At 37.1% G+C, this 18,558-nt stretch overlaps 1 protein-coding gene across 2 annotated transcripts in view; it reads right to left on the reverse strand.

Moving 5' to 3' along the window:
- Nucleotides 1-18,558, reverse strand: part of TMEM135 (transmembrane protein 135) — a 187,208-nt gene that overhangs the window by 94,351 nt on the left and 74,299 nt on the right. For both annotated transcript variants that reach the window (XM_054813467.1, XM_054813476.1), the window contains one exon: nucleotides 14,492-14,557. In XM_054813467.1, coding sequence (XP_054669442.1) covers nucleotides 14,492-14,557 — 66 coding nt within the window. The remainder of the gene's footprint in view (nucleotides 1-14,491; nucleotides 14,558-18,558) is intronic.

The raw sequence follows: 18,558 nt of genomic DNA on the forward strand, positions 1-18,558 counted from the left end.
AGTGTGCACTTTGGCTAAGAACATATTAAGACTTGTTAAAAATATACCAAAGCAGGGATTACGCCAAGTGTTGGGTAGCACGCACAGGGCTAGCTGCAGGACCCTCCTTGCCCTAACCCCATGGACGCACACTCACTGCGAAGCCAGCCCACGATCCCCCTCCGGAGAGGACAGCAAAGAGGAGAGCGCTAGCCGCCGCGCTACCTGCTGCACGGTCACACCGAGTCACGACACCTCCCGTCTTGTGGGCACATCCGGCAAGTTGAGAAGGAATCAAATGAGAGTTGATCGATTCTGAACCCTTTTATCCAGCTTCTCTAAAGTTCTCCGTAACTTTCAAATGCACAAACGGTTCTCTCTGCTTCAAACGTAAGCACAGCATTTGAAATGTTCATTCCAGTATCAGTATCGCAACCTCAGATTATAATTTTGTTTGCATAAAAATGCCTTAGGGTAAGTGACTGAGGGAAGAACCTTTTTTTAGCCAGTTATTTGCCAGTATGTCCACTGTTGAACAGCTCTTTAATAGCTGCTGTAGTAAAATCTTGTACGGATATTTTAATATATGCTAGGATAAAACTTATCCCAAAGCATTTATTAAAGTCAATAAAAATACATCTCTCTCTACTGTATTTTAGGATAAATTACCTTTTTTTCTGCATTAACTGATCAATTGCCATATACACCATCTGTGCAATGTTAGCAAAGAACTAATGAGTGACATTTACACTATCATGCAGTGAATCTCAAGTGAGACTGCATTTAATACAGTTCCACCAAGCTGATGAATACAATTTACTGTAACGGTGTATTTCTGTATTTTGTGTACACAGTTCCATTACTTATAACAACATTTCCCATATTACTAGCATGTTAAAATAATCAAAATATTTTGTGAACGTCAACGCCAAATGCTATTTCTAGAAATTGCATGTATTTGAACCGAAATAATTTATATTGGAGAATTAAATTATGAAAAAATCTGCTTTAAGACAGTTTCACCAGTACAGTTAACTGTTGGGAGGACATGCTTTGTAAACCAGACATTTATTGACTCTGAAAATTATTTCTTGATAACCACTGCCTGTACCAGGCCATATTGTTTATCAGCTACTGCTTTTAAATGGCTGTTTTCTATTCACGATGAAACAAAGAGAATGAATTTTAAGATCTTCAGTGGCTACCAAGAACACGGAAACAGGTATCACTCAATCTTTCCTTTACACATCATCACTACCATTCAAATAAAAAGTAAGCGAAGGACACTTCCTTTAAGTCTGATAAACGGTTCCAGGGTCAGATTTGATTATATAAAAGTTCTGAGTTTCAGCAACTTAAAAGGGTTTTTTTCTTTAAAAAAAAAGTTTTATTAAACATATGTGCATACTTTCAAATGTCTGGAATTCCAAGCACTTTCCTCATGACTGGAAAATTGTACCCACTCATGGTCTCTTGCACACAGTCCTTGCAAAGTAAAACCGAGTTCAGAGCATGTAGATGACACACAGAAATTTTATTTGTCTACATTTTTCTTGGGAAATTGCTCAAAGCCCAATGAGCTGTAATGAATGCCACAAGAGAGGCGTACATTGTGTACAAAACACAGTTACTGAAAAGAAGTATTTCCACATCTGCCTCTGTTCAGTTCCATTCTGCGCAGACCGTAAAATGACACAGCTCAGACAAAGCGAAGAAAATTCAGAGAAGTAAATTAAAAAGGACTGTTGAGCAACTCTTACGTACAAGTTAACAGGGATTTAAAATCCAACACATGCATGGGAGGCAAAGTACCTGTCTTAGAAAATTATAAAACCAGAGAAGAACTTTGTAAAGAACACTACTCGTCTCTACGTGTATTACAAATACTTCAGTAATATATGAAAGGAGGCAGCGATGCTGTTAGTGTTGTCCCAGTAAAACATCAGCCTTTTCTTTCCAAACTTCAGTGAAATTCAAGAAATAGGCAAAGTGAGATGATTCATCTGACATCCCAACGATATTAGTCACTGAATCAGCAGAATGACATTTACAGGGTGGGCTGAGCATTACCTTCTCACTGGATGGTTGCAAAGACCAGAGGTGGCTAAGCCACTGGGACCCAGCTGCACTGGAACCTAAACCTGCAGGAGATCCCTTGGGTTATCAAGACCAGTGGTCCTTCACTGCAAGTTACCCCATTAATTAGTTTATGACAGCTATTGCATGAGCCATTGCATAATAATCAATGACATGTTGCCCTTATAGCAGAGTAGATAAGAACAGAAGTTTACTTTTCACTGTTATTTGTATGACTCCGAGTTAGTCGCTTATCTACCCAAGCTCACATGGAGATATTAATGCTATACTTTCTTCCAGCCTTTTCCCAAGTTTATTTAGGTCGTTAGCTGTTCAGAGCAGGGATCATCCCTTATTAAGTTCATGTGGTTCTTGACACACATTGCTGGTGCAACTGTAATTCAGGTCTTGAGTGCATGTGTCTTTCATTACTTCGTCACGTGGTGGGTTGTGCAAAATACGGTCACCTCCTTCATGAAAGGAGGTGAGTCAAGATTGCAAAGCGAAGAAAACTTATTTGAGGGGCACCACCCGCATTTGTTTTAGGAAATTTCAGCCTGAGCACTTCAAAGAGTATATGCAATTGAAAATACACTTAAAATGGGACAGACTGATAAACTCTACTGACTGATGGTGCTACAAGCCCATCTACGAAACAGATTACTGAAAAGTATACTTATGTATTTAAGGAGAAACCTCAGCATCATTTTTAAAATGCCTATTTACTACCCAACAAAACCTACTCCTCTTCATTATAATGAGAAATACTCCACATACACCAATATAGTAAATATAAGCCAGGGGTGGTAAATATTCTAGGAATGGTAAATATAAAGCTAAGTCAGTGCTCATTCCAACAAGACTGTCTGTCAATGCCCAGATTTAAAAAAAAAAAAAAAAAATTAAGTACATGCTTAAATAATTACTTCCTGTCTAGCAGAAAGTTAAAGTCACCTATTTGGTTAAATACTGTTGAAATCAAGGGGACATACACATACTTAAATTCGCTCCCTACTGAGTAAAGCACTAGAGCATGTGCTAAATGTGCCTTTGGGAATTAGCATCTCATGCTGCACACTCTTGCAAATATTCAGGTACACATTTAGTTACATTACCATGAATATTTCCATTGATAAACATGTCCATAGCTGTTAGCAGGAACAAGACTTTGAGCACTACTGAGAAGGCAATTATAGTGAAGGAATTACAACTGCAATATTACTTCTCTTTGTAAATTAAAATCCTATAGAGGCGAATGAGAGATTTATCTATATGAAGAGATAAGAGTAAGGGAGTCAAAACCTTCAAGGGGAAAAAATATACTACAAAAGTAAAAAAGACCTCAACAAGTTACTGACTTTTCTTTTTGTCAGCTGTGACAATTTTCTTTGCTCAACTTCATTTTTTTCAGAACTCGCTGTACTTCAACAGCCTATATAAATTGACAAAAACACAGTATTTTTATTTTTAATTCTGCATAATTAATGAACAGTTTTCCCTTTCACTGCAATCAGAACCCCCATATAGGAAAATATAAGCCAATTGATGCCATATGTCCCTCTGAATTGTTATTCCAGATGTATTCCTTGGAGTCACAGAATTGAAGTTCCTGTTTCCTTTAAATAACACATTCCTAAAAACTCAAACAAAGCAATTTTGAGTATAAAGTAGTTTGTTAATATGATTTTCTTTTTTAATATTCGGTTCCTTCACCATTTTTTCCCTATAACCTGAATACAAAATAAACAATTCAGCTATGACATATTAAAGTGTCAAGAAGCATATGTGCACTTAGCTTTAGCTTCAGTCTAAGACTTCTATGGCCAGAACAGTGACCTTACACAGGCATTTGAGAACTAATTTTTAATTTCCATTAGCACAGAAGAACTTCACCCATACAGTGAAGCACTTGGATTTGATCAGAACACTTGTTTTTTTAAGAAGCTGCAGAGTTTCATTATCTTTCCCTTTGCGTTTAGCCTATCGCATAGAAAGAAATAACATAATGCACATTTTTTGTGGGAATATTTGCAGGACTGAAGGTTAACAGTGCTAAGCACTGCTAATAGAAAATGAGAAATGGGGAAGGGAGTTTCAGCAACAGCTTTCCCACATTGCCCTGCCAACAACCTCAACCTTGTTGGGCCATTTTCTCTAAGGGCTAGAAGTAATTAAGTTTCATTGCTAAATCAGTCTTGAGCCTGTCTTGAGCAGAAAAATCACTTATGCTTAATTGCATGTGGTGATATGGTGAGCAGTCTGTTAGGCAGATTGCAGATACCAGTTTATTTTTTACAACTCTGCAGGATACTTAAAAATGAAAGGTCATTATTTTATCCAGGCAGTCAACTGTATAATACATATTTCCTACAGAAAACAGTGCTACTTCAGCAAAGGCTCGTTATTTGAGTTTATATTACATAGTTATACTATATTATTTTGAGGGTTGCTGAGTTTAAAAAGACAAGTTTCTGAAACTTAGAAACAACTAAACTGAATATTTATTCTACTATAATAAAGATATAAATATTTAATAAACCCTATTATAAATTTATCAATTATAGTACAAATATTTTTTAAAAAGTATATGTAAAAAACCTAAATTAAACTGCTCATCATTTTTAATATATGAATTTGCATATATAATACATATACGCGTAGACATACACACACATATGTCCAGAGGAATGTTCTCCGTGACCTTAAGAAACTCTGCATACTGTTTGCTAATCAGAACCACATATTTTTCACCTGATTCCATCAACAAAGAATTAGTTTCCATAAAATTGTAACCGACAGGAACAGATCGGTTTCATGGTTCAGAGTGGGAGAATTGTTCCAACAGCTCGTTCACACTAACATTCCTGCTCCTGGCAGATCTTCACCTATCGCAACCATCTCACACTAAGATGCTAGTCAAGAAAAACAATGCATATCTGTCCGAGGAGATAGCAATTTCATATTCTAAAAATATTACGGTAATTTTTAATTACAATAAACCAATGCAGGCAGTTGCCACAGAACTTTATAAATTTCAACTAAGATCATTACTGAATCTCAAATATCCACAATGCTCACAGTTGAGCACTGAGCAATGGGATTTGACCTTTTCCATACCAAAGACTTGTTTTACATTTGAAGAGGTATGTAAATGTCTGAGGCCAGACTCCTCTCCTAGACATGCTCTTATCTAGGTATGGGGTTGGCCTCCCAGAGCAAACTCATAAAAATCCTTTAAAAGAAGGAAGAAAATCAAAGTTATTAAGCATGAACTGGTTTCAGATCACTGGAGAGTGGTACCAGACTTATGGTGACCATAAGAGTCAGCTGTTCTCACCCAAGGAGGACCATGCTCTGTCATTATGATGGAAATGCTCCACCCACTCTTCCCTCCCACCAGCAATTAACATTACAGCAGAGATACTACACCCTGTTTTGCGTATCAGTTCCCAATTCTAGTAATTCTCCCTATGAATTTGAGAAAACAAATGGTATTTTCTCACATCTTCACTTTTTGGAAGGCATGCTAAAACCCTTTTAAATTTACTTTTTAGCCTTGTGTTTCACTTCACAAAGGGGAAGTTATGATTACTGTAAGACAAATATAGATTATCAGCATGCATTAAAAAAAAATCTACTTTATAATCAAAGTAATGCATAGCATGATATGTCAAAACATTTAAGTACTAAATCCCATTGTTGCACTCTATGAAAAATAGACACAGTATGTATTTTAAAATGTACTGTCTATACATTCAGAAGAAAAATACAAAGCATGAAGCACCTAGACAACTTTCAAAACAAAAGTGAAATCATAACTTCTCTAAGTTTCCAAACTTGTGTGTTACATTTCTTCAGTGGTAACTCTCCATATTCTGCAATATGGAGCCACTATGCTATTTTCATATATTTCTCCCTCAAATTTACACCAGACACAAGTCCTACAGTGTATTAATTTTTCCCATTCCCTAACCAATTAATTCCACCACTTTAAAATTATTTGGAGCAGGTCAGTATTTTTTCAAGGCTCATGATGATTTTTAGTAAGAAACAGAATACACTCTCACAAATTTCATATTACAAGAGCAGAAAAGTTCTTCATATTCAACTCAGACTTTGAGACAAATTTGCTTTCCTCTTCATGATTAAAAATTAGTTAAAAACCTATAAACCACATAAAAATGGATAATCCAAGGCAAGGTAGACAAACACCTTGAAGGAACTGAAGATATGGCAAAAACATCACTCGCACACTGTACACTTGAACACCTCAAAGGTAATCTGGGGGGTTTCCTCCCCAGGGATCGACCTCTCTCTAATCAAGCTTTAGTTTTCACTGCATTTAATCAGAATTATTTACTTTTGACTTACTTCCACATAATATAGATAAGGTATGCCAGTCTTCAGCAATCAAATTACCTTTGAACTGTTACCCGTTGTGACCTGCCAGAAGGATTTTCCAGATACCGGTACTATTTTTAAATACTTCTGATACATATCCCAAACCAAAACCTTAAGTAGGTAGACTGTAAAACAGTTTTATTCTTAAGGATACGTTTTATCCCTTTGCTGCTCCTTTACAAGAGGTTATAAAAGTCAGGCTTAATACCACTTCCGAAAAAGACTTCACTAAACAGAAAGCTGTAACTATGTATGCCAATAATTTAAAGGGTTTTTTTAACTGATGTTTCAGAGTACTGATCTATGATATTTTTTTCTTTTTTAAAAAAAACATATTTCTTTTAAAAAAGCTAAAACTCAAAAGTACAGATTCTTCTCTTGGGGACAGAGAGAGGAGAGGAAAAGGAACTCAGATCTGCCTGCAAGGAACTCCTTCCTTTCAGTTTTGCAAATATCTTTCAAAAATAAGAGGGTAATGGTAAGAGAAATTAATACTGAAACCTACTGGCACTTTGGATCTTACACCACATATTCAGAAAATAAGGTTTGGTTAAATTAAATTGATGCTGTTTTGCAACACATTAAATTAAAAAAATACACATTTTTCTGTGTACTAGCAACCCTTAACCAGGAGGGAAAAAACCCACAGGATAAGACCCAAGAGACTGACAATCCTACTTTGAAGGCAGAAAAAGCCCATGAATGTTATGACATGACCTTAGAAAAATTTAAGTTTCATTGTACCAAACCAGATTTCTTTTGAAATGTCAAACACTGTTTGCTAGGAAGTTTTATCATCTCAGTGAGAACAAATGAAGCTCCTTTTGACCAACAGTGCTGCGTTTCAAACGTGTCCTTGGCTAAAGACAGAAGGCGTAAAAAGTAGAGAGCCTTCAGGACCGTAACTACAGCACCTCTACTGCTCTACGATTTATGTAAGTCTGAGAAAATATCTTTCCTCACATATTAACACAACAGTAACAAAGTATTCAAGAAAAAAGCATGGAAACCAGAGATGTTGGGGTAGTCTGTGAGAGCAGAACTTTTGAACCCCAGATAATAAAGACATCTTTGTGATAGGAAGGCACGAGGGCGAGGGGATCAGATGTCCGCGATCCCATTGCCATTCGGTTTCTAATGTGCCTGTAAGTGATTAGGCCTGGTATGCCCCCGAGCTGAAAGCACAGGAAACAGCGTGCCCACAGCAATTTCATGTAAATGAAAATTAATCTCAAGTGATTCACGGTGCTTCTTCAGAACCTAAAATGTTGTAGTTTATGAAGTCTTCCTGCAGTTCATGTAGTACAAATGAAGCTGGCCAAAAATACAAGCAGAAACATAACTGTGGCAAACCCTAAACTTTAAAAATCAAACGTAGAATTTGGTAATTTCTAGAATAAGACACTTTATATGGAAAAGAGATCATCATTTAAATGAGCACTCTGATCCATGTCATCTTTACAGCACACAGCTAAATACAATGACTGAGGTGTCCTAAGATCGCTTTTGAATTGCTCCAATGGCGAGTAAAATTACAAAGTCCCTTCTCATGAAAAAATTTATTACAGTTATTGCTATTAATAAAAAAGGTTCTTGTCTACATGACTGAATTCCACAGCTGAGTTTCCAGGACTTTACACTGCACTCTGCTATGACATGGTGGACGGGGAAGAAGAAAGAGGGCAAGGAACCTTGAGCTAGCAGTAATGTCACTTTAACATTGTCCTCTCCTTTCCTAGGTTGAAATTATTTCTTAATATCAACACAAGATAATATTTCACAGTTAAAAAGAACCTAGATATATATACATGCATACATATATGCATACATATAGTTTAAAGAGACAAAATTGTTTTAGAAATGTAACTTCAGTAACTACTGAATTTTGTGATTTACTATTTATTATTTAGTGCGATCCACAAATGTAAGAAATGAATGCTTTTGCAATTTCTTCAGCTTTCAGTAACATTTTAAAATTTATTATTTGCTTTAACAGCATTATTCTAAAATATATAAAAATCTCCTCTGATAATAAAGTAGCCTATGGTTTTGATTTCTAGAGGAAGAATACTCTGTAGAAAAAGAATTATCAAAATAAGCATTTTATGACAAAAATAAAATACTCATTTGGAAATAATTGCATTGCCATTACTAAGCTCCTTCCTATTCAGAGCAAAACAAACTGATGTTATCTTGAGAGCTGTTCCAGTGCTTGTTTTAAAGCCTGAACCCAAGTCACACAGGTGGCACTTGGACCATGTCATCTTACATCTGTCACCACTGCAAACAGTAAAGCGGAGGAGAAAGTCTGTAGAACTAACAGAAGAATTTTTGCAAGAAGAAGTATTTCATATCACTGTCTCCACTTTTATGTATTTAGTTATAAAAATATAAAATAAAATGCATTTTAAAGATCCTTACTAAACCCCTTTGTTTAAATTTTAGCTAAAAACGTAATCACAAGTGTATCATTGGTATTTACTATGAATACAAAATCCACGGAAGTTACTTTTTAAAGATATCTGAGCTCAATCCATAAAGTTTTGCGCTTCACATTATTTAAAGAAAACCCACAGAATGAAGTTTTAATTCTGAAATCTATTAAATGTAGCTTTAAACAAAAGCAAAGATATTTCTTTTTTACAACAAAGTACGTGTTCAAGCACGGGTATCTACAGCCACAGCAATGTATAACATACACGCATTATACTGTAAGGCCATAAAGTATTTTAAGCTGGAAAGTACAATAATTACTTATATTTTTATATCTATTTATACTTCAAATTTGGTTGACGACAGTATTTTTATAGCTAAGAATGCTCTGGCCTCATTATCAATGAGGGCACTGGTTTGGCAGCTCCCGTTAAGCTGCGCTGCTGCTCTGTCTCCAAGACAGAAGACACACGTATATGGGTGGGCACTTGCCAACTTCACCAATTCTTCGTAAGGACAATATAACCCCTAATTCTCAAAGGAATCAGGAGTCTGCACCACCAACTTGACATAAACTCCAGCTGGAGGTTGGTCATTAACTCACCTGGAAACAAACTAAATCTGCCAAGGAGAGACAGGACACACCATTCAGCCTCCGCCTGTTTTTATAGTGTAATACTCATCAGAGCCTTGGACAGCTTTGGAGAGGTATCTCTTCAGGCACCCCAGCTAAATCCAACCACTATTGTGAACGGAACTTCTCAGAAACTTAGAGACACAGCCTGGAAATCCCTTTGTATACTTTGTTTCCCATGGTGTTTCATGAACAAAGGCTTTTGTATAACTGGGGGGAAAAGAAAAAAAAAAAAAAACACCAAATACCCTAAATTAATGGCATGCTATTGTAATGCTACAGACTGAAGACTCTGTTCCTTTCTTTGAAACTTCTTCAAAACATCTCAGCTGTTGCATGCATTAAAAAATGGAGCCTATCCTATAGTCTAAACTTTTTTTTTTTGCTTTGACTCTCCTGTACAAGTCTTTCTCTTCTGCAAAATTTTTTTTTTCCTGTTTTTGCCATCACAAGACACTACAGAAGATTTTAGAAGTTCCACCATACTGAAGGTTCCCCATATGCCTTAACACTTCAGACAGAAGAGCACAAACCATAGGGCACAGCCCTTCTCCAGTTCTCAGGTAGCAGTGGGTTTTTTCCTGATAGACTTAATGAACTCTAAAGATACATGCCTGAATTCTTCCACCCAGAAGTCCCAGCATTTTTCAGGTGAAAAGAGATTAAGACAGTTCACAAATTCATAAAGATGTTATAAGAAATGAGTTAACATCCACAGAGTTCATGCATAGAGATATCAGTTCCAGCTCTCTGGGAATCATGCCTCTACCATTCATTATATCTCTGTTGTCCATGTCAGCCTACGTATTTCATAGTATTTTTTCCACTAAGGATTCCACCCTCTCCATCTATCCTCCTGCTCCATCTATGGATGGGCTGCATGCACTTGTTTCCCTCCTCTACAGTGACTGAGAACATCAGTTCTGCAAGCTAATTGTCCTAATCAGATCCCTCCTTATTCAGTAGCTCCACATGATACACAAATCTTATTTGTGACACACTGCTGACACTGTGACACACTGATTTTTGGTATATCACTTGCTCAATGTGAAAAAAATTGGTCACTTCCAATTATAATTAGAGAAGTTTTCTCTCTCTGTGTATAGTCATCAAAATTCATCTTAGCCTGTGTCAAATGATGATCAGAGGGCTGGAGCACCTCTCCTGCAAGGACAGGCTGAGAAAGTTGGGGTTGTTCAGCCTGGAGAAGAGAAGGCTCCGGGGAGATCTAATTGGGGCTTACCAGTACCTGAAGGGGCCTACAGGAAAGATGGTGAGGGACTGTTCACAAGGGCATGGAGTGACAGGACAAGGGATAATGGCTTTAAGCTGAAGGAGGGGAGATTTAGATTAGATGTTAGAAATAAATTCTTCCCTGTTAGGGTGGTGAGGCACTGGAAGAAGTTGTGGATGCCCCATCCCTGGAAGTGTTCAAGGCCAGGCTGGATGGGGCTGGGGGCAACCTGGTCTAGTGGAGGGTGTCCCTGCCCATGGCAGGGGGGTTGGAACTAGATGGTCTTTAAGGTCCCTTCCAACCCAAACTATTCTGTGATTCTATGAAATGTATCCTATCCTCCTACTATGCATCCAGTGACATCTTGTAGCCACTGCTGCTGACCCTTACTCCTCCTCCTGGCAGTCTCCCCTGGGGGGTAAGCAAACAGCCAGCAGAAGCTCCTGGGGATGCAGAACTGGGAAGTATCAACAGTCAGCTCTGAAGCACTAGCCTCCTCCAGTTCCTCTGCTCACCCTCCTCAGCAGGCAGGCTGCAGCTGCTCTTGTCTCCTCAACTCCATCACTGCTGCCACACCAGCCAGCACCCACGAAGACAGCAGCTCTGTCTGCAACAGGCTGGACGGTGTGAGGAACAGATGGCAGTAGATCTTACCCTGCTGCATGAAGACCAGAAGCGGAAGAAACAGCTGGAGAATTTCTCTAGGTGGTGTCAGGTCCACGCACCCTGAACACGCAGCTCTCAGCTCTGCCTATCACCGACTCCAAACGATAATGAAATGCATCCTGCGACTTCTGTACACAAGCGCAGCCATAGATTTGGTGTCATCACATCTGTTCATACAATTTTTGGATCATTTGGGAATGAGCTAGAAGAGCTAACAGAAACGAATAAACTCTACAAGGCTCTGCATCACGCTCCACCCCCAAAACAAAGCATTTGACAGAAATAACTAATTAAACATGAAAAGTAGCATATTGAATCCTGAAAATTAATTATGCTTCTGGGTTTGATTCCATCCCACGGATGCTACTACACTTCAATTCAACCAGGAGCAAGGAAAACTGCTGAGAAGATTCTTCAGGAACCTTTATGATCTATATCCCACAGTTAAATATTTTTTAGCATTATGTACCCAAATTTGATAACTACTTTTGGCAGCATGATTTTCTAAACTCTCAACAGTAATTTTAGAAACCATATGCAAAAGTCAAAAAATCCAATATAACCTCATTTTTCAATTTCTTCAAGGATAATAAAGGGAAAAAATTAAAACTGCATAAAGATTTGATGAGTCCCAATGAATGGAGAAAAGTTGGAAGCAGGAGAAAAGGGATTTCCCATAGACCTTCGATATTATAAATTATAAATCCACCTGGTGATGACAACTGGATTATAATGGATAGTTTTTCATGCACCCTGGTTTGCCTGTATAGAAGAAACATTTGCACATTAATCTGTTCCATGGTGCGGACAGAATATTGCCATTTTTTTAGTTATGAATTTAAAACTAATAAGTATGAGTTTTGCCTTCTCATAGTGAACAGGTTTACCCCCTCTTAAATGTTAAATGGGGTTATATTTTTAAATACTGCTATGAAAGCTGAACACCACTTTAGCACACTTGGACTGCTGCCTCCGTAGTTTGGAATTTCCAATAAACAAGTTGCTCGGCTTTGATTTTCGCTGCCAAGTTCGCACTTCTCAAACAGAATACAGTCAACTTCAGTTCATATTCAACTTTTTTTCTGGCTCCCTTTCTACTTACGCACTGTGCAAACATCCAGCAATTTCTTGGAAAAGCTAAAAAAAATTTTAATATGACTCTTGATAATTATATGTTTCTTCTGGAAAAATTAATTTCATTTGATTAATGTCATTCCTCATTTTCTGACTACATAAATTACAATCCCACAATGGAATTTAATGAAAAGATCTTCCTTGAGTCAAAATATTTTTCCCCCTTGCATATAGCCTGATAAAAATATATGAAAGAAAAATGTCTTTTTATTTCTCTCACTGCCTCCTTACACAAAAAGCCAACTCTGGACAATTCTTACACGTATTATCTAGCCTAGCACTAGCAGCATTTCCACTGAAGCCCAAGGAATATCGGAAATAGTGTCACAGGACAGTAAGCCAACGTGAAGTGCACCATCATCACATAGATGCACTTTCACCCAGTTCCTTTCTGGCTAATCATAGCTACATCCTCTCACCACTTATCTTGCTGCCTCTCCTCTGGTTCTTTCTAGCCCTTGAGGCGGTTTAATTGATACGAGATCAGAGGGAATATCTGAAGAAAAATCAGAACTTTTTCTACCACATCAGTGAGCTGAACTGGTTCAAAGTAAGATGTATCAGACACAGAAATTACTACTGTCATTCACAACAGCGATCATTATGCCTGTAATCATCCCAGTAGTTTGCATTGTATGATACAATTAGTTACACTTTAAAAAAAAAAGTATCATTTGATTTTTCCATAATTCACACCATTCACTGGATAACTACAAGGATGGAGATTCCACAAACTCTCTGGGCACCCCGATTATGAAAACACAGAAAATTAAGAGCCCTTCACTGAAAAAAACGAAACAGAATTTGGAAGGGTCGCACATATTCCATAACTAACGCTTCTGGAAACTGCATTACACTCTTCTGTAGAAAAGAATGAAGAGCAGTACATAAAAAGTATAAAGGATTCATATTCAGAAAAGCTAAAACCATGGACAATGGCAGGAGAGGAAGTCTCAGGTACATCTTCAGACACTGATGCAAAGATACATTACTTTATTTCGTACGAGAAATTAAGGCAACTTCATCGGCATAAGGAACATTTTACAACACAGCTGGGATTCCAGGGTAAGTCTAGGTCTAGATTTCAGATTGAATGCTGCGTCTGCTATTTGAACTTTTCACAAAGTTACCTACAAATTTGATCAAAATCAGATTGCCATGGAAAAACCCCCGAGGTTTCTACATTTAAAACGTTATATACTGTAGCATCCAGCTGTGGCAATGCCCAGATCAGTTCTCATTTCCAGTGTCATGACTGACTATAGTGGGAGGTTTTTAATGAAATTCAACCTAAGCATAAATTCCACCACCTAATATCGGAGACATTTAATCAGTGATATTCAGAACAATATTCACCTGATATAAAACCACACAAAGAAGGAAACAAATATTCACCATCAACAGCAGTGTGTATGAGCAACATAATATTCAAATACATTTATTCTCTTAAGGATAATTATAATGTATTAATATTTCATATGCTACCTGAAGTTACTGATTTCTTGAAAGGAACAGACAAAGGATGAAGTAACCTCTCTGCAGTCACCTCCTAACAAAGATCAATCTCGTATGAATTTCTCTAGATTCCGCAATCTTTCATAGAGAAAATCCAGTGAAAAACTGCCTGGCTAAAAGGACATTCTTGTGACTCACTTCTATTATAAGGCTAAATTATCATTCAGGCAAAGCGAAAAATAGAGTGTTTTTTGAAGAATACTTAAGCTCCCACTGGGCAGGATTTAAATTCTAGTTCTCCTTTAAAAAAATCCTATAATGTAGGTATGTGAGTTATATATAGTCCAGCCCTCTTCACTTACCTGAAGACAATATGTCTCCCAGGAATTTATAAAGCATTACATTAATAAAACATTATACCATATGTGCAAAAAAAAAAAACAAGAAAAAAAAATAAAAAAAGCTGTATTGAGTCTTACTTCTCCATGTCTTAAAGGTGTAATAGCTCCTCTTGCTACCGCCATTCGGAACAACGTTTCTGTGGCCTGCATCAAGAAACACACACACGTAATTATTTAAAAAATGGACAACCCAGCTCATGAAGATTTGTTTCAGCTTTTAGAACATTTTTTAAAGTGTCAGCTACCTTTAGCACCCATCTTACAACTGAATCAGTTCAGTAAGTTATTTAGAACAGTCTGCAGTGGTTAGGCAGAGGTTTATTGCCAGTTGAGAGCTCTATGGAAGATTTCACTCTCAGCATAAGATTCTGTGTCTCCCACGACACTACAGCAGATACACAAGACTCTCCATCCAGGTCAGAGATGCTCAGCCCCATATAATGGTCTTCCACGGGTTTTCAGGTAAAAGAGGGATGCTAAGGGAAAAAACAGGTCTATGGTATTTTACAACTCATTAAACTAATTAATTTTAAAGTTGCTGTTTAATATTATACACTTAAATTAACAAACAAGTATCAAAAAACAAGAGTATAATGCAACTCTTTTCCTAAAAGCTGCTCTTAACTCATTTTAAAAATGGTGGCTTTACAAAACACAACGCTCCTGTGCAAATGAGAAGGAACACAACTTTGGGGAAATCTTTAATTAGGTTAGTCTTTAGTTAGGTCACATACCTTTCTGTGTTAGTCGTCCCATCCTTTCTTTAATCCAGAGGGACAATTAGCACATACTTCTGACATAAACATAGACTACTGACTCCTACTTCAGGCTATAGAATGAAAAAAACCCCATGGGTTCTGTATCACATTTCTTTCTACAAGCTGGTTGCAAAAAAGCATGAAAAAAAAATCACTGTTTACATAAAAACATGGATTGGCACATCAGTGTACACAAGAACAGATTTGTTTTAAAGACTTGTTTCCATAGCAAGTAGCGAAGGCGGTTTCAATTTCAACTGCAATGAAACATGTTTTTAATATCTGGTTCTAATAAAAAAAAACATTCTAACATTTAAGGATCTACGTTAAAAAGTAATTAGCAGGCTGTTTGAAAAAACAGTTGGAAAGTTTATAAATAGAAGTTTGCAGTAGCTGATTGTCTTTCTAAACAGTGATTTTTAAAACAAGCAGCTCAACGCTTACATGACTGCAAGACTTGCTGGGTTCATGCTACACTACCTTTAGATACCTGCATCTCAACAGATGCAATATCAAAGACATCTCTTGAGATTAATTCCTCAGTCACGTTAGACACAGATTAAGTGGGGTTTACCCTTTTCTAAACAATTGCTTGCAGAAAAGAATTTTGTAAAAGAGCTTTTAATTATCTTATGTTGTTCCCTCCCATCTGTAAATGAATGTGCAAGCTCCAGAACACCGGACTGCAAAACGTACTAATTCATTTACACCCACGATGATGCACGGCAATGCCCAAGTGCAATTCTTCTTCTCAAATCTTTCTTCTTTGAGAGATGAAGTGAATCTCATACAACCTTTTGTATTTCCCAAAATTGGTTTCTTTCACCAACATTTTTAAGGATGTTTCAACCGAATTGAGTATTCCATCAATACAGCTAAGCTGCTTTTGTTTCTTTTGAAAACCACTGGCGTGTGTGACTTTCTTTTCACACCTACTAGTAAAAGATCTCTTAATACACTCGTACTCACGTTGTTAATGCCAGATGTCATTCAGAAACAAGGAAAAAAAATCACAGCAACAGCAAATCTAGCACCATAGATATCCTCCAAGGGACGCCACTCTTCATGTATCACTAAGAAGATTAGCCCTACAATTACAGCTTCCTACCCAAACAGCGTGGGGGGGATGAGGCCACCTATAGCCATTCACGGATGGACAATGACGAGGCTGGAGAAAGAGCTCTTGGGTTTTTAGGTCTGCAAAAATCCAAGAGGAAGCTTAAAGAAGTTCAACTTTCAAAAGAGTAATCAGACCCAAGCTTACTGTTGGTGTAATGTGAAAGGTGAAGGAGGTGGGCATTGGCATTAGCAGAGAACATTTCACGTTTGTATCCTTTCTACAAAGGAAACTAAGTGTGAAGAACGTGTTGAGATTCTAGTAAGGCAGTGACTTACACGGAAGAACAAGATTAAACCATTCAGAAATTTCTGTAATACTTTCACAAAACTATCACATCACACAGACTAATGATAAAACTGTAGGCTAGGAAAAGTTAGGCAGTCTCAAAAGCAGAATTTATCTTGTAACGCTTCTGTTTTGGACAAACTCCCGCATTGTCTTAAATTTCTAGGTTTTTCCATTCTGCCCCACAAATGCAGGCACAGACAGAATCATTCAGCAGAGACCACCAGGGCCATCTGGTCCTACCCAGGGCCCCTTGGAGCAGGTTGCTCAGGGCTCGGTCAGGCACGTTCTCAGCATCTCTAAGGATGGAGGTCCCACAACCTCTCTGATCAACCTGCTCCAGTATTTCACAGCATTTTCAGTGACAAGTCCATGAAAAAATGCAATTTACAGATGACCAGTAAAATCCCTGTGTTTCCCAAAGAAGCACAGCCCAGTTGCCCAAATTCCCCCGAAGTGGTGGAAACGCTCCGTGCCAGCCAGGTGGAAGGCCAGCCTTCCGTCTGTGGTTTCTAGCTGTGGCAAGCCAAGCCACACTGAAATCCTGAAACACAGAGCGTCCTGCTGGCATTCCAGCTCTACAGGTTGAATATGGAGGAAAAAGCATGGGGGTGGAGAAATTTAAAATATAAATTTATCAAAAAACTCTTTTTTTTTTTTTTAAATGTTAAAGACAAACTCCATTATACTTAATGCTCCATAAAGAATAGGAGGGGAAAAAAAGCTCCCTGAATGAAGAATCCTACAACAGTAATGCCAAAAGAATGCTCACACACCTTGTATACTTTCTGAAATTCTGTATGTGATAATATCTTGCTGATAGTAAAAGAATCCCTACAAGACAACAAGTCTACTTTCACTAAAAATTCACTTTATTGAACACATCTTGCCTGGTATATTCTTGAGTTTTAATTTCAAATCTACCAAAGTTATTAGTACAATAATAGCCAATATTCATGCTGCATAATACTCTCATACAACTTGTTTCAATATTGATTAAGTTTAAATCCACTGAACACAAACGTCAAATCTTCAAATATTTTTTAAAGTATTAAGTATATTAAAATGGGAAATTTGTTTATTAAATTGCATTAAATCCGATAAAAACATGTAGAGTACTGGTCTACTCACAAATTAATCTATCTTTCAACATAGGTTACCTAATAAAATAATTTCTTTGACTTCTTCAGCAATAGATTTCTATTGGAAAAGCTTAGCAAACTTTTAGGCATCAGGTCAAAACTGCCCTTCTGCTCCTCAGAAGAGGTTTCACAGCTCTTTTGGTTCACAGTATTCTTGAGCAAAGACACCCACAGATACATGTCATTTTGAATAAGTTTAATTACCTGGTTGTAATGTCAGCCCTTCTCAATCCTTAAAATATCTTCTAAAATTCTTGCATATATTTATTAGACATTTGTCCACAAAATGCCAAGCTTTTACATACAATTACATTTACTGCTTTTTTTGATTTAAAAATATAGTGTAAATTACATCAATTTTTAAATGCTGAAAATATTAAAATGATCATGTATTTTATGTTAGGATGTGTAACTGTGACTATGAGATATAAGTGATTACAAATATTTATCATTGTGTGAATAAAATTAAATTAAATAGGCAAAATTGTCCATTTAAGAACTAGTAATAGCATTCCCAAAGAAACTGCCGGCTAGGAATTTAGATAATTTTTAACTGTTTCTGCCTCTGTTAGCATTCAATTTTTGATTATAATCAGACTTTTATGAAGCTGTAAAAATTTATTTGCATTCAATTCACTGTGAATAAGCCTTAAATAAGAATCATTACAGGCTCAAGCAACAACTTTAGACACTTCTATTCAGAGATGTGAGTCAGAGGTCCAGAAGAAAGCAAATTATCAACAGATGGTTTTACTGATCTCAGTGTGAAATATATGTGTTGCCAAGCTGATAGTTACTGAATCTTAAAATCACTCTTCATTGTAAGGACTGTATACTGTG

Source organism: Grus americana, chromosome 1, assembly GCF_028858705.1.
Source record: "Grus americana isolate bGruAme1 chromosome 1, bGruAme1.mat, whole genome shotgun sequence".
NCBI lineage: Eukaryota > Metazoa > Chordata > Aves > Gruiformes > Gruidae > Grus > Grus americana.